Source organism: Prunus dulcis, chromosome 2 (assembly GCF_902201215.1).
Source record: "Prunus dulcis chromosome 2, ALMONDv2, whole genome shotgun sequence".
NCBI classification, from domain to species: domain Eukaryota; kingdom Viridiplantae; phylum Streptophyta; class Magnoliopsida; order Rosales; family Rosaceae; genus Prunus; species Prunus dulcis.
The window spans coordinates 9,476,740-9,491,625 of NC_047651.1; the positions used below are offsets into that span (position 1 = coordinate 9,476,740).

The following is a 14,886-nucleotide window of genomic DNA, read 5'->3' on the forward strand; positions in this document are numbered from 1 at the left end:
AAGTACGAAGGGTTCAGTGAAAGCTCTGTAAAAAGAAAAAGGAAAAGAGGAAAATGGGTAAAAAAAAACAAACCGAAGTTAAGATTTTCGTACAATGTAAAGCAATGTGGGACCGGATTTCCAGAAACTTAACGAAAATACTTGAATGGCCTGCAATAGAGAGAATTTCATTTAAACCCCTTGACGTTTGGCATAATTATATTCAGACCCCACAGGTTTGGAAAAATTAGTCACACCTCCTATCTTTAAAATGTGTTAGGATTTGAAAGAGCATCCACAATGGGAGGGTGTATATGAGGTGTATGTTAAATATACACCTCTTATCACCGGAATCGTCTCTAATAGGGAGATGTAAAGGGTTGTAAATATACATCACCACCATGGAGATGTGAAATAAAATGTACATTTACATCTATTTTTACATTTTTTGCAGGCAGGACCCACCCGATAAAAGAGAAGAAAAATGAAGAAAAGTCAGCATAAAAGGCCGGGACCTGCGGCTACAGTAATTGCTGGAAAAAAAATCACATGTTGTTTGCTCATTTGTGGTTTTCATGCTCCTTCCCCAATGTTTTTGGATGAAATCATATCTTCTCCGAATTTAAATATTTTTAGGTCTATTTGTTTGAAAAATTAAAATTAATCTAATACAAAAAAATTAATTTTATAAAGTAAACACAAAATACAAATTTAACACAAAAACGAATTAAGACAAACAAAACAATTATACATCTTAGATTTACATCTTTTCTCATTGGAGCAAAAAACGTATTTACACCCCCTAGAGGTGTAAATGGGATGTAAAAGTGGCTTTACACCCCCGAATTTACACCCCACCCCCAACCCCCCCTCCTCCCCAACAAAAACTGTGAATGCTCTAAGCGGTCCCAGGCCAAAACTGTCTTTCCATCAACCCACCTCCAACATCAAATGTTCAAAACATTAGAATTGGCATTTCCCAGCCAAATCTCTCTCTCTCTCTCTCTCTCTCTCTCTCTCTCTCTCTCTCTCTCTCTCTCTCTCTGGGATTTAACCTTGTTGTTATGTGATGTTATTTGTGGTCACACTGTAATTATGTTAAACCTGAGGAGGTCTACATGAAATTCTCACTCAACAAACAAAGGTTAGTTTTTATTTTTTTTATTTTTTATCTTTTGGTAATAAAGAAGGCTAAAGCCCAACACAAACACTAATGTGGTGTTAGTTTAAGACAGGTGTAGCAGTCAATTAGATTTATAAATAGAATCTTTTTGTGTTTTTTGGCATCTCGAGTCTTGTAAAATGTCTTAGTGTGTTTTGGTTTGTTTTGGCTATGCAAAACGTTGGCACTCACATAGAATTACGCTAGGCTTCATATTTGAGTATTTCCTTTGCACACAAGTTGTGGGACAAATAAAGTTTAAAAGATTGTGTAGTTATATATACGTGTTTTGAAGAAATCTTTCATTCTATCGGCTTGAAAATATCCAACGTCATCATCACCTTGAACTTGAATTTTTGTTTACAAGCTTCCTAATCAGCTTGAGGATTCTATATTATCTGACAATGAGAGAAAGATGTTGGAAACTAATGTTGTTGATGCCCAAAAATAGATGACCATTTATGGACCCAACCTTGAAGTAGGATGTCTTCAGTCTTGTGGGCTCTTTGACAAACGTGGATCTGCAAGACAGAGCATCGCTAAGACTTTGGGTACCAGCCGAAAGCTCTCCAATGCTTAAGTTTTCTTAAGGACAAAGTGAATAGTAATTTGGACAGAGTAAGGGCTAAGTAGTGGAATGCTACGTTTACCTTTCTTTTTGGGACTTGTGCCTTATTTATAGAGGTTCAAGATGAGGGACTTTGGGTTATAGTTTCTATGTGGGACTGTGGGCATTGCTTAAGAAGCTACCACATGTCCGTGTCTTGCCTTGTTTAGTAGGCACCTTCTTTAGCCAGATTGAAAACTTAGGTTGTCGAAGGCTAACTTCTTGTTGATGGCTGTTAAGGGCCTCAATGTCTTAACTGGGCTATGTGGGCTCCCCTTGTAGGTCCCATGTTCCATGTATCCTGAAATGACTGGCCGGTTAGATGTGATATAAACAGGAGTCTACCAAGTTCCCGATTGAGAAGGGACTTCTTGGTTAGGGACTTGCATTTGTCTTCAGCATTCTAATCGAGAGTGATTTGGCAAAAAATATGAGCATGTCCTTTGCTTTTTATTTCATGCTGATGACAGTTCCCTGGTCCCCTGAGTCTCTAATTAAGGAGGTGTTTGGAAGGAGGGGCAGAAAATGATCTGCTACCAAACGGTAGGTTGGTCGTGGAGTGGGTTACAATCTAATGGATGAGCTACCGAATAGTAAGAAGCATCCTTTGGGTAATGGAGTGGTAAGTGTCGTTCAGTGAGAAGGCACGTCTCTGTGTCAAGTTATCATGCAAGGTGTAGCATAACAATAGGCGGTGTGAAGGCTAGTATCGTTTGTAGGTTTATGGAAAATGTTGTACGGTAAGTTTTGGCAGTGCAATTACTGATATTTCCAAACTTGTATCATGTCGTTCAATAGAAAAGACGAGGTAGCCTTTAGTTTCTAAAGGGTTTGTGTTTGCGAAAAGAATATGTTGGGGTGTCGAATAGGGATAGACTTGTGATTTTTCACCTTGTGAAGTCTTGAGCGAAGGCTAAAAAACTTGATGCTTAGACTTCTGTGCCTATCTGGGTGGCTATGCATTGAAGCATGACGCCACGTGGCAGAACACAGTAGAGGTGCTTGCTCATCATGATGGCTTCCTTTGGTGAACCGACGTGAACCATACGAGCCTTCAAGAGTGGCTCATGTTTGAGATTGAAGAATCAGAGTTTTCTTATTTGTCAAAACTGATATTACAACCTATTTATACATGAGTAATATGAACATAAACACTATCAGTACTATATGAACATAAAACCTATCAGTTACTACATAACGGAAATGCATGTACATTCTAATAATAACGTAACAGCTGCAAACAGTTATGTGCTGGCATTCATTGGGTTTAAATCACTAGTTACTGGTCATAATGAGGATAACTGCCTAATATTCCCCCGCAAACTGGACACCAGATAGGTGACGAGTTTAGAAACAAGGCGAGCAAAACAATCAGTGGGTAACCTTTTTGTGAAGACATCTGCCAGCTGAAGGTGAGAGCGAATGAATTGAACTTTGTGACTGCCAGAGGCAACCCATTCACGGACAAAGTGATAATCAATATCAATATGTTTTGTACGAGCATGGAAGACAGGATTAGCAGCTAAGTATGTGGCAGACAGGTTGTCACAGTGAAGTAAGACCGGACGAGTAAGCGGACAACGAAGTTCAGTTAAGAGACCTTGAATCCACAGAGTATTTGCACAGGCATAGGCAAGAGCTCGATATTCAGCCTCGGCACTGGAACGGGAAACTGTGGGCTGCTTCTTGGCACTCCACGAAATAAGGCTGGGTCCCAAGAATACACAATACCTTGTTGTGGACCTGCGAGTGTCAGGAAAGCTAGCCCAATCTGCATCAAAATAGGCGACTAAGAAAGAGCAGTCAGGGGACTTGCGGACAGGAAGGCCAACTCCAAGGGTGCCCTTTAGATAACGTAAAATCTGTTTGACAGCTTCAAAATGAACATCGCGGGTTGATCCCATGAATTGAGAGACATGTTGAACAACATAAGAGATATCAGGCCGAGTCATGGTGAGATACTGTAAGGCTCCAACCATCTGCCGATAAGGTGTAGGATCCGCAAGGAGAGTACCATGGGTTCAAGAAAGAGTACCCTTGGAAGTCATGGGTGTAGAAACTGGTTTGCAGTCTAAGAGATTGCTGCATTTGAGAAGATCAACGGTGTACTTGTTTTGAGTAAGATGGATGGAAGTAGGGTGATAATGGACCTCCACACCAAGGAAATAATTCAAATGCCCCAAATCTTTTATATCAAACTCAGTGCCCAATGTGCGGAGAAAGGCAAGGAGATGAGAAGAATTGCTGCCAGTGAGAATGATGTCATCTACATAAAGTAACAAGATCATAATAGAAAATTGATCATGATAAACAAACATAGAGTTGTCAGCTTGACTTTGAGTAAAGCCAACACGGAGGAGGAATTGACTAAAACGTTGAAACCATGCCCTGGGAGCCTGCTGAAGGCCATAAATGGCCTTATTAAGTTTACACACATGATCGGGCCGGTGAGGATCAGCAAAGCCAGGTGGTTGCCGCATATAAACATCCTCGGATAGGGAGACGTGCAAAAATGCGTTTTTGACGTCGAGTTGCCGAAGAGGCCATCCAAAAGAGATAGCCAAATAGAGCACAGTGCGTACGATTGTGGGCTTAACCACAGGACTGAATGTATCAAAATAATCGGCACCAGATTGTTGATGGAAGCCTTTGGCAACAAGGCGTGCCTTATATCGTTCCATTGTGCCATCGGAGCGCCGCTTGATTCTGAAGACCCATTCGCAACCAACCGTATTGAGCAAAGGAGAGGATGGTACCAAGGTCTTGGTGCCTTACTGAAGAAGGGCATGATATTCATCTAGCATGGCCTGTTTCCATACGGGAAGGCGACATGCTTGTGTGTAACATGTGGGTTCAATGTCTGTGTTGACCAAAGCAGAGAAAGCATGAGGAACGGGATACCGAGTAGAAAAATTGGCATGATATTTGGGATTGGGCTTGACAATTCCAGATTTGGATCGGGTGTGAACAGGACTGGGATGGTCTGGTGGTGGTGGAGGAGCGACGACAGGGACATTAACAGGAACAGGAGGAGACGATGAACAAGTGGATGGAGAAGAGATGGATACAGATGGCTGGGAAAGAAGAGGAAGGCAGTCAGGTGGGGTTAGAGAAGATGGGGCGGAGGAGGGGGATGAGACGGCAGTGTTGGAGAAGAGGGGAGGACGGCAGTGGGGTGAAGAATAGAGCGGCAGTCTACTGGGGTTGAAGAACATAGGACTGATGATGGGTGCGATATGGGTGACTGTGGAGAAGAGAAGGGAGCTGTTTGTGGCGAGCTAGGGTCGACAGGAAAAAGGGGAAAGGAAGTGGACCTAGATGTGGGCTGGGCTGATTCCTGGGAATGGATAGTAGGAACGGGCTAAGCTGGTAGGCTAGGAAGAAAGCCCACGGGGACTACAGCAAGATCTGAGAGTTGAACAGGCTTAGAAACAACAGCATAATAGAGTTGGTCTTCATGAAAAATGACATGGCGGGAAATGTAAGGCCGACCTGTAGGAGGATAAAGGCAGCGGTAACCATGATGGCAATCACTGTAGCAAAAAAAAATACACTGAAGAGAACGAGGTTGTAATTTGTGAGTGACATAATCTCCAAGGTAAGGGTAACAAATACAGCCAAAAACACGAAGGAACACGTAATCCGGGGAAATGCCAAATAATAACTTGTAGGGGGAAACCCCTTTCAGGACAGGGGTTGGAAGTCGATTAATCAAAGAAACTGCTGTACAAAATGCTTCGACCCATAGGTTGTGTGGCATGTGAGCAGTGTGTAAGAGAGTACGACCCATATCAGCAATATGACGATGTTTTCGCTCTGCTAATCCATTTTGCTGGGGTGTATGAAGACAAGAAAAACGATGCACAATGCCATTAGTAGCACAAAACTGTTTAAATTGCAGGTTATCATATTCCTTCCCCCCATCACTTTGAAATTGTTTGATAGACAGAGAGAATTGAGTTTTAACATACATAGCAAAAGTAGAAAAATGACCAAAAACTTCAGATTTAAGACGCATAGGAAAAATCCATGAATAACGAGTATAATCATCAGTAAACAAGACATAATATCGATATCCAGAAACAGAAACAACAGAAGACATCCACACATCAAAATGGATTAAAGCAAATGGCTGAGTAGAACAATGGTCATGAGACGAAAAGGAAAGTTTTATTGATTTAGCTAACGCACAATGACTACAAGGTGAATTGGATAAACGAGAAAGAGAACCTAATAATGAGCTAGAAACAAGTGTGCGAAGAACTTTATTGGAGGGATGACCAAGGCGACGATGCCACAGGGAGACGACGCGACAATAAAAGAACAAGCTTGCTTGGAACCAGACAAGAGCGTTGGAAATATAGGATAAAGACCATCTTTACATACGCCCTGAAAGAGAGCAACACCACGCAGTAAGTCACGAATTTGGTATCCCCAAGGACAGAAAGTAATACTAACATTGAAATCACGAGTAAATTGAGCAAAAGATAAAAGATTTTTACGAAGGGAAGGAACACGGAGAACATCAGAGAGACTAAAGACATAGGTACCAGAAGAAAAGGAAAGGTTACCAGAATGAGTGATGGGGAGGGTGTCACCATTACCAACAACCACTTAATCTGAAGGGGCATACGGAGTGCCAGAGTGTAATTACTGCGCATCATGGGTCATGTGATTGGTGGCACCGGAATCCAAATACCAGTTTGGGTCTGACAAAAATGCAATGTGCATGCCAGCGAAAGGGCGAGGAGAAGGGCACTTGGCTTGAACATGGCCAAATTGATTGCAATTCCAACATTGAATTGACTGGCGAGAGGGTGGAGGACCCAAAAGACCTTGAGAAGATAAGGAAGGACGTGGAGCACGATGGAAATGCTGGCCCTGGCCAGAGAAAGGACGAACTGTAGATGGACCACCAAAGGGACGAGGAGGCTGGTTACGCGGGCTCGAGTGGCGGGGGCCACGGTGAAAGCGAGCAGTAACAAAAGAGCAGGAGAAGCCACAGGAGCCATCTGAGCTGCTAAGGCCTGTTGCCCTTCGAAAGCAAGAAGGCGAGTTCGGAGATCCGAGAAGGAAGGAAGTGGTGGGAAGTTCAAAATTGCAGTCACAATCATTTGGTTGTCAAGACCTAGACCACGAAGCACATAAGTAACCAGGTCGGAGTTGGAGACAGGTTCCTGAATCGTAGTGAGTTCATCAGCCAAACTCTTTGCCTAAGCAAGGTATTCAGAGATGGATTTAGAACCTTTGGTAAGAGAGAAGAGGCGAAATTTGAGCTGGGCAGAATTGGCAAAGGATTGCTGGGAGAAATTTTGTTGGAGACAATCCCAAATTTCCTTCTAGGTGGAGAACCCAATAACTTGGGGAAGAACACTCTCAGACAGCGTAGCATGAAGAATACTAATCAGGCTTTGGTTAGTTTGAAACCAAGTGACATAGTCAGGGTTGACCGACGACGGAGTCAATGATTCAGACTTATCAGAAGGAGAAATCATAGGGGAAGGGCAAGGATGAGAGCCATCAACAAAGTGCCAAAGATTCTGGCCTAGTAAGAAGGGTTTGAACTGGCTTTCCTAGACAAGATAGTTGGTATCAGATGGTTTGACAGAGACAGGATGAGAGATATTGGGAATGGAGATAGTGGGAACATTGCTGGAAGCCATCGAAAAAAAAAAAAAAAAAAAAAAAGGTTAGGCTCTGGATACCATGAAGAATCAGAGTTTTCTTATTTATCAAAACTGATATTACAACCTATTTATACATGAGGAATATGAACATAAAAACCAATCAGTTACTATATGAACATAAAACCTATCAGTTACTACACAACGGAAATGCATGTACATTCTAATAATAACATAACAGCTGCAACCAGTTATGTGCTGGCATTCATTGGGTTTAAATCACCAGTTACTGGTCATAATGAGGATAACTGCCTAATAGAGATAAAACTTTGCGTTTTGAGCCAAAATTTGAAAGCTTGTGAGCTGATTTTTGGTGAACTTATTTTTCGATGAAGGCAATTTCCGTGCAGCGATTCAGAGCATGAAATATAGGTGTTGAAGACCTTTGAGCCCTTAGTTTGATCCAAGCATGACCCTTAGTTTTCCATAGTTTTTGTTCGTAGATGTCACAGAGTGATTCAAAATATGAACAAAGTTCCCCTGCATTCAATGAGGAATCATCAGATGATAAGCATGGTACCGAATATGATAAGGGTAGCGATTCAGAGGTGCCTATTTGACAATGGCATGATAGCCGAAGGTGGTCCTACTAGGGGTGCTAATTTGGAAGTGCCTGCTGATGATGTCATGGCAACCGAAAACAATCCCAATGAGGATGCCGATGCAAGCCAATGATGTAGCGATGGGGGAGTTCATTGACTTCCTCATGAATGACACGCATCCTCCCGAATTGCATTCAAGCTACAAGTCAGAAGCTTCAACTTTTGGGCATGTGGAGGTTGTCGAATTGTCATCTACGACATGTGGGCCTAGTAATGTCGTTGTGGTTGTAGAAGGGGGGATTGTACTGGTGCCATTTGCTTAGCCCAAAGAACCGCAATTTAGTAGATTTGAGCTTCTGCAGAACCATGACATGCCAGATTCGATAGGGTTGAGATTACCAGAGCCTACCGAATCATTAAGTTGTCCTAGGAAAAGGCATGTGGTCATCTTCACTGATGTCTTCAAGTATGAGTTTATTAGATTGTCGTTGCACCCTTGTGTGCAGCAGATGCTGGAACATATCGGTTGTGCACCGAGGCAATTTTATACTAACTTTTGGATTACCTTGTTGGGGACCATTTGGGCTAGGTTAAGTCTTCTATTACTATTAGGTGTGTACTTATGTCCTATGAACTCTAAATAGGCACTTTAGAGATAGGTTTTTCAGAACATGAGAAAAGTAAGGTGGTTTGAGCCAAGGGTGAGAGAGAGTGAGCTAGGGTTTGTGAGAGAGCAAAAGGGGTTCTTCTTTACTAGTGAATTTCTCGGGGACCACCTGAGAGGAGTAGGCACAACGCCAAACATTTATAAATTCTTATGTTATTTGTTTGTCTGTTTACTTTTCAGTTGGTGTGTGTGCTTTATCTTTGCGTAGTTTATGTGTGGCCGTTGCGTAGTCCATCAACGATAAAGTCTTAGAGTGTTTTTGCACAACATTTCGAATTACTATTTCTATAACAATTATGGATATCTCTTGTCATAATTGATTTGCGTATATATATTTCTATGAAGTCCACATTTTTCATATCCCCTCATGTTACTATGTTCATATTATCCACATCCAACAGACCCCTTTCAATAATTAAAAAAGGGTTACATTACATTTTTAGTCACTAGAATTTGGCTCAAAATCAAATTTAATCAGCGTGATTTTAATTTTCCAGATTTCAAAACTATTCTTGCAATCATTGACAAATCAAGTTCAATATCTTAAATATGTCAATTTGAAGACACGTGCTAGTTTCATTAGGGGCTTTATTTTCAACACAATAATACTTTAAAAAAACAAGAAAAAATAAATACTTTCGTTTGTCACCAAAACAAATATATATATATATATATATATATTGAAGTTTTTAATTTTGAACAATGCACTCCTCTTTATGGCACAAAAAAATTAATACTTTCGTTTGTCATTCTTGCCCATTGGGAAAAAAATGTTACACTTCCTTTTGCTGCTTCTTTGTCTGTTACTCACGCTCTTGTTCATCTTATTCATGTTGATGTATCTCCCGCTTCTACGAGTTTAATTTCTAGTTTTCGGTATTATGTGCTTTTGTGGATGACTTTCTTCACGCTATTCTGGGATTTTTCCCATGAAATTAAAATAATAGGTTTATTCCCATTTTGCTAAATTCAAAACCTTGTTAAGAATATGTTTTCTACTAAAATTAAGGCTTTACAAACTGATGAGGGGAGGAGAATACACTAGTCGGGCTTTTACTCAAATTTTGGCTCATCATGGCATTGAACATCGTTTTTCATCTTCACATCATCTTGAATAAAATGGGTTAGCAGAACGTAACCACCGTCATGTAGTGGACACAGGCCTTACTTTATTGGCCCATGCCTCTATGCCTTCTTTCTATTGGGTTGAGGCCATGCACACTTCTGTTTATCTCATTATATATATATCCAAAACTTTAGATTTTATTTCTCCATACCAAAAATCATTTAATAAACTTCCTAATTTTCTAAAAACATTTGGTTCTGCTTGCTTTCCATATTTGAGACCTGACAATCATAATAAGCTTCAATTTCGTTCCACTAAATTCATTTTGTTAAGCTATTCTCTTAATCACCAAGGTTATCGGTGCATGGACCTTTCCACCAACTAGGTGATTTTATCTCGTCATGTGTTGTTTGATGAACAATCTTTTCCCTTTCACTGCTCCGTCTCTAACTCGTCGGTAGTTCCTATGCCACCTCTCCATATATCAGAGACTTTTCCTTTGTCCTCCCAGCTCAATAGTCAGTCTACTCGTCTTCCACTCGCAACCGCCTCACCCACCAACCCATGCACTCGGCCTAATTCCAAACCACATGTTCAATCTGGCCATTCCCCACTCCCTGAACCTGTTTAGCCCACTCTTCGTCTGCCAACGTGATCCAAATCGCCATATCTTTCCCTTTCCTCTCCCATCACCCTCATCTACGGCTCCTGTTTCTCAAAGTTCCTCCAGGCACTCACCTTCTCCTGCTGTGCCTCAGGTCAGGGACCCTCCTGCTCACCCTGCTATTTCTTTATCTTTTACTTACGATATTGTTGAGCCTACATGTTTTTACTTAGGCCAATAAAGTTAGGGAATGGCGGTTAGCTATGGCTGATGAATTTAATTCCCTTAAGCGGGCTGGTACCTGGGTTCTAATGCCTCTTACATCTTCTATGAATGTTTTTCCCAATAAGTGGGTTTTCCATTTAAAACGGAACTCAGATGATCGATCCAACGTTATAAAGCCCGACTTGTTGGGGACTTTCTCAGCCACAATTCGCACATATACATGGAGACCTGCGGAGGATGTGGTGGTGCCGCCGCCCCTAGCTCACCACAAAAAGCCATCGAAAACCACCACCAAAGCCCACAAAATCTACAAGGAGATACAAATAGACCTACACACCCTGTTTCAAGGGACAAAATCTCACAAGATTTAATTATTAAGATTATATATATATTTTTTCATTTTTTAATCCAACATTTAAGTTTATTTATTTATCAATTTGAATGTAAGCAAATTTATGAGTTTGCTCATGACACGAAGAGAAATTAGAGGGGAGATAAGCAGTAAACTTTTTTTTTTTTTTTTTTTAATACCAAGAAAAGAACTTCATCCAACTAGAAAATAGCAAAACTTTCAAACCATAATATTGGCTATCCAGAAAACTGGACATGAGATGCTTAAATGTGGCCTTACTAAAATGTTGCCATAAAAACCCCATGGGTCAAGGATATGCACGGAAATGTACGATTTCTAAATGCAAAGGCATGTAATCCATAGTAGCATATTAAATACATTAACATTATGTGATTTCCTAATTTCATGAAATTAGATTAATATTTCACAGTATTTGTGATTAACAGGTGTATCTTACCTATTCTTAGTTGTACCATCCTTTTGTATGTAAGGGGCCAGAGCCCAAAGCAAAGCAAATAATTTCCAGGCTCGATGCAAGGGGGGTTTGTAGCTCTAGTGTTTAAGAACAATTACCCTTCCATTCAAGGTTCTGTATTCAAATAACCCTTCCCTCAATATCGGTTGTATAAAAAAACTTCAAGACTCTTTCTAAGATGATTAATTTCTTCACAAAGAATGAAATTATACTAGGAGGAACATGGGGTGGGGAGGGGAGAGGAGCCAAGCAAAAGGTTCACGAATTCAATTATATCTTCTCAAGAACAAATAAAATGGATATTGAAAATTTGTTTTTAATATAGTGTGTACAATACATACAAGCATCTAAGAAGTAACATCATTACGAAAAATATACAACATTAGACATTCGTACCGCCAATAATTTATGTCCACTGTTTCACTTTCCTATCGAATGTTCCACTTCCATAAGTAGAAATGAACATCTCAACAAGAAGAGGAAACTGCATCCAAATAAATAAGGTGATTGGAACAGTAGCAAGGAATATGATTGGAACAACAATCCATGATTGTTGATGGATCATAATGAACAGGGCAGAAGAAAAGGCAACCATCATGGCGGCAATAGAGAAGAATAGTGTGGAAAGCCCTATTATCATCTTTGTTGGTAAGGATTTGAGGAAATCATCTTCTGCATAATGTGATGTAAGGATTCCCAAGAACATCAACACTGAAGTTGTGGAAGAAAAGAGCGATATGGCATCTGAAACTATAAAAACCATAAATATCTTCTTATTCAAGAATATGGGAATGCCTGTCTGTTCGTTGTTTCCACCAGGAACTGTGAATGCTGAAGCAAACATGATGGTAAAAATGAGAGCACCTACAAATGTACAAGAAGTTGCAGTTTCTTTCATCCACCTTTCTCCTTCCTTCACCAATTCCTTGTGGTTCTTGGTAAAGACATCACGTGGTGCCAAAAACTCTGCATTTAAAGCTTCTCTGCTCCTGGGAAATGTAATAGTCTCCACCTCCTACATTTTGGTGAACAAAAGATTCATGTGACTTCAGTGTTATTAATATTACTCTATTTTTCTTACAAACCCTTAAATCCTTGAATTTTGAAAAGCCAGATAAACTCAAACCATTAAGGGCAGAGGTACAAGAAGACTTGCATGATGACCATATGAATATTTATTAACATTGGAAACCGTTTAACCATTTTAATATTTACGAAAAACAATATGTCCGATTTAGGTTTTTTTTTTCTTCCTTGTGGTAATACCTAAGATCATCTATAATCATGCTCCCTATCTTTCAGTTCAAGTTAGCTAAAAACACACAATGTTTTAGGAGTCCTTTCTCTCTCCTCAAATTTAGGAGCTTCTAGAGGTCTCCCTATTTTAGGAGGTGGATAGGGAGTGTGGTTTGGAGTTGTATTTTTCTAATTTCTCCCTAAAATTTGTATAAATAGGTCGTTTAGAGAGCACACTGTGAATGCTTTCACGGTAATTGAAGTAGAACATTGTGATTCTCACTTTTTACATAAAAGAAAAGGTCTTTAGAAGGAGCCCCACATATAATTCATAAGAAAATGAAATGATAGTTGTCAATTATATGGAATGATATATTCTGACCTTAAACCATTGCAATTCTCTCTGCATTTGCAAAGCTGCACCTGAGATATTATCCAACTTTGCTAACGGGGATAACATCCCTGCCACATGTAGCATGCCATTCTTAGAAGTATCTACAAGATTTGCAATCGAACTTCTTTTTCTTTTATCAAGTTTATAAATCAGGGTATAAACTTTTTCTTGACGACATTCAATGGCAAATTGAAATGCGTTCCTTCTCATTCGATTATAGCTCCACACGAGATTTGGACTTGCTTGGAATATACGATCAAAAAACTCAAAAATCCCTCGTTCAACAGCTCGGAAAATTGCTTCATGTACATCTTCCATTTCTTTACCATCTAAGTGTGTCATCACTTCACACATGTGGTCTAGAATTTGAAGGGATTGAATATGGATCAATTTCATTTCACGTATGCGGTTGATTCCTAGGTTGGCATTGTAAAGAAAATTGTGAGATAACTACTTCAAAAAAAAAAAAAAAAAAAAAAAAAAAAAAAAAAAAAAAAAATAGCAACACGAAAAGGATGTGGCATACCCAAAAGTTTAAGGAGATTCGAGATCAGTCCTTGCAACAAACCAAGCACTGCAATGAAAATTCAAAATCCAAATATGATGGGAAAGCTATTTACCTGTTAAAAATTATGTATGATATAACAATGTAAAAGAAAACAGAAGTTGCACTTGTTTACATATAATGTTAAGAGTATTAATTAATTCATGAAAAGTTTCATAAGGAATATTTTCAAACTTAAACAAACGCGAACATCAATTAGTTAATGGCCAAGGATATGATTAATCGATTCTTATTCGAATATCTAATTACTAAGGAGCAGCTCATCCTCAAATCAAATGGAATTTTGATACTTGGCAAATTCCAAAACAAAAAAAGTTATATAAAGTTAACAAGTGTCAAAATCTCATTCGTTCTAAGGAGGAGCCCAAATTTTCTGGTTAATTTATGGAGACTGTGATAACATCTCCAAGATCTACATAACACTAGTAAAAAAAACCCCTTGCGTGACCAAATTTTGTGCGACGAAAAACTATTCGTCGTTCAAAGTCACTTTGAGCGACGAAACTTGAAACTTCGTCATTCAAAGTCTTGCACAACCAACTTTTGCGCGACGAAAAATAATTCGTCGCGCAAAATCACTTCGCGCGACAAACTTTTGCGCGACGACAATACATCGTCGCTCAAAGTCTTGCGCGACCAATTTTGCGCGATGAAAAATAATTCATTGCTCAAAGTGACTTTGCGCGACGAAAAGTAAACTTCGTCGCGCAAAGTCCTTATAAAAATAAAAAATTTATTTTTTAAAATCTTTGCATGACGTAATCCAAACATTTTGTCACCTAAACCAATTTATTTTTGTTTTTTATTTTGTATGCATAACACTTAAGAATTAAGTAGCTTCAAATTTATTATTTTAGATTGGATAGGATTTTTGTTAGAAAAATATATTATTGTTGTTCGGATTGGATTTTTGTTAGAAAATATATATTTTAAATTGACGATCGAATTAGTTCATTGTATTCATATAGGGTCAAGGAGTGTAGCTGTAAAAAATCATCAAAATCGGAGTTAAAATAACCGTTAAATCGTGATTTTTCATTATAACCGTCGAAAAGTTTTGTCCCATTACTTGATCTCTGAATGTTTATGTTTTCCGATTTTTGGCGTATACGATCTTGAAGTATTAACAAACAAGTTTGATGGTTGGATTGTTGAAACTAGTTTTTTTGAATGCATATGCCATCAAAACAATATATTCACTAACAATTAAGAGTTTATTTATACTTTCGTTAAATATAACATAAGATTTTGTAGTATCCACTAGTGTAAATATTTTAAATTGAAGATCAAATTCAGTCATTGTATTCATATAGGGTCAAGGAGTGTAG

The 14,886-nt window shown here is 39.2% G+C and overlaps 1 protein-coding gene across 1 annotated transcript; it reads right to left on the reverse strand.

Annotated features, from left to right (window-relative positions):
* Positions 1-11,769: 11,769 nt before the first annotated feature.
* Positions 11,770-13,311, reverse strand: LOC117618073. Its single transcript, XM_034347699.1, has 2 exons — positions 12,982-13,311; positions 11,770-12,378 (listed from the first exon to the last, which is right to left on the reverse strand). The coding sequence occupies exons 1-2, from the start codon at positions 13,309-13,311 to the stop codon at positions 11,770-11,772; spliced, it is 939 nt and encodes a 312-aa protein (XP_034203590.1).
* Positions 13,312-14,886: the final 1,575 nt, after the last annotated feature.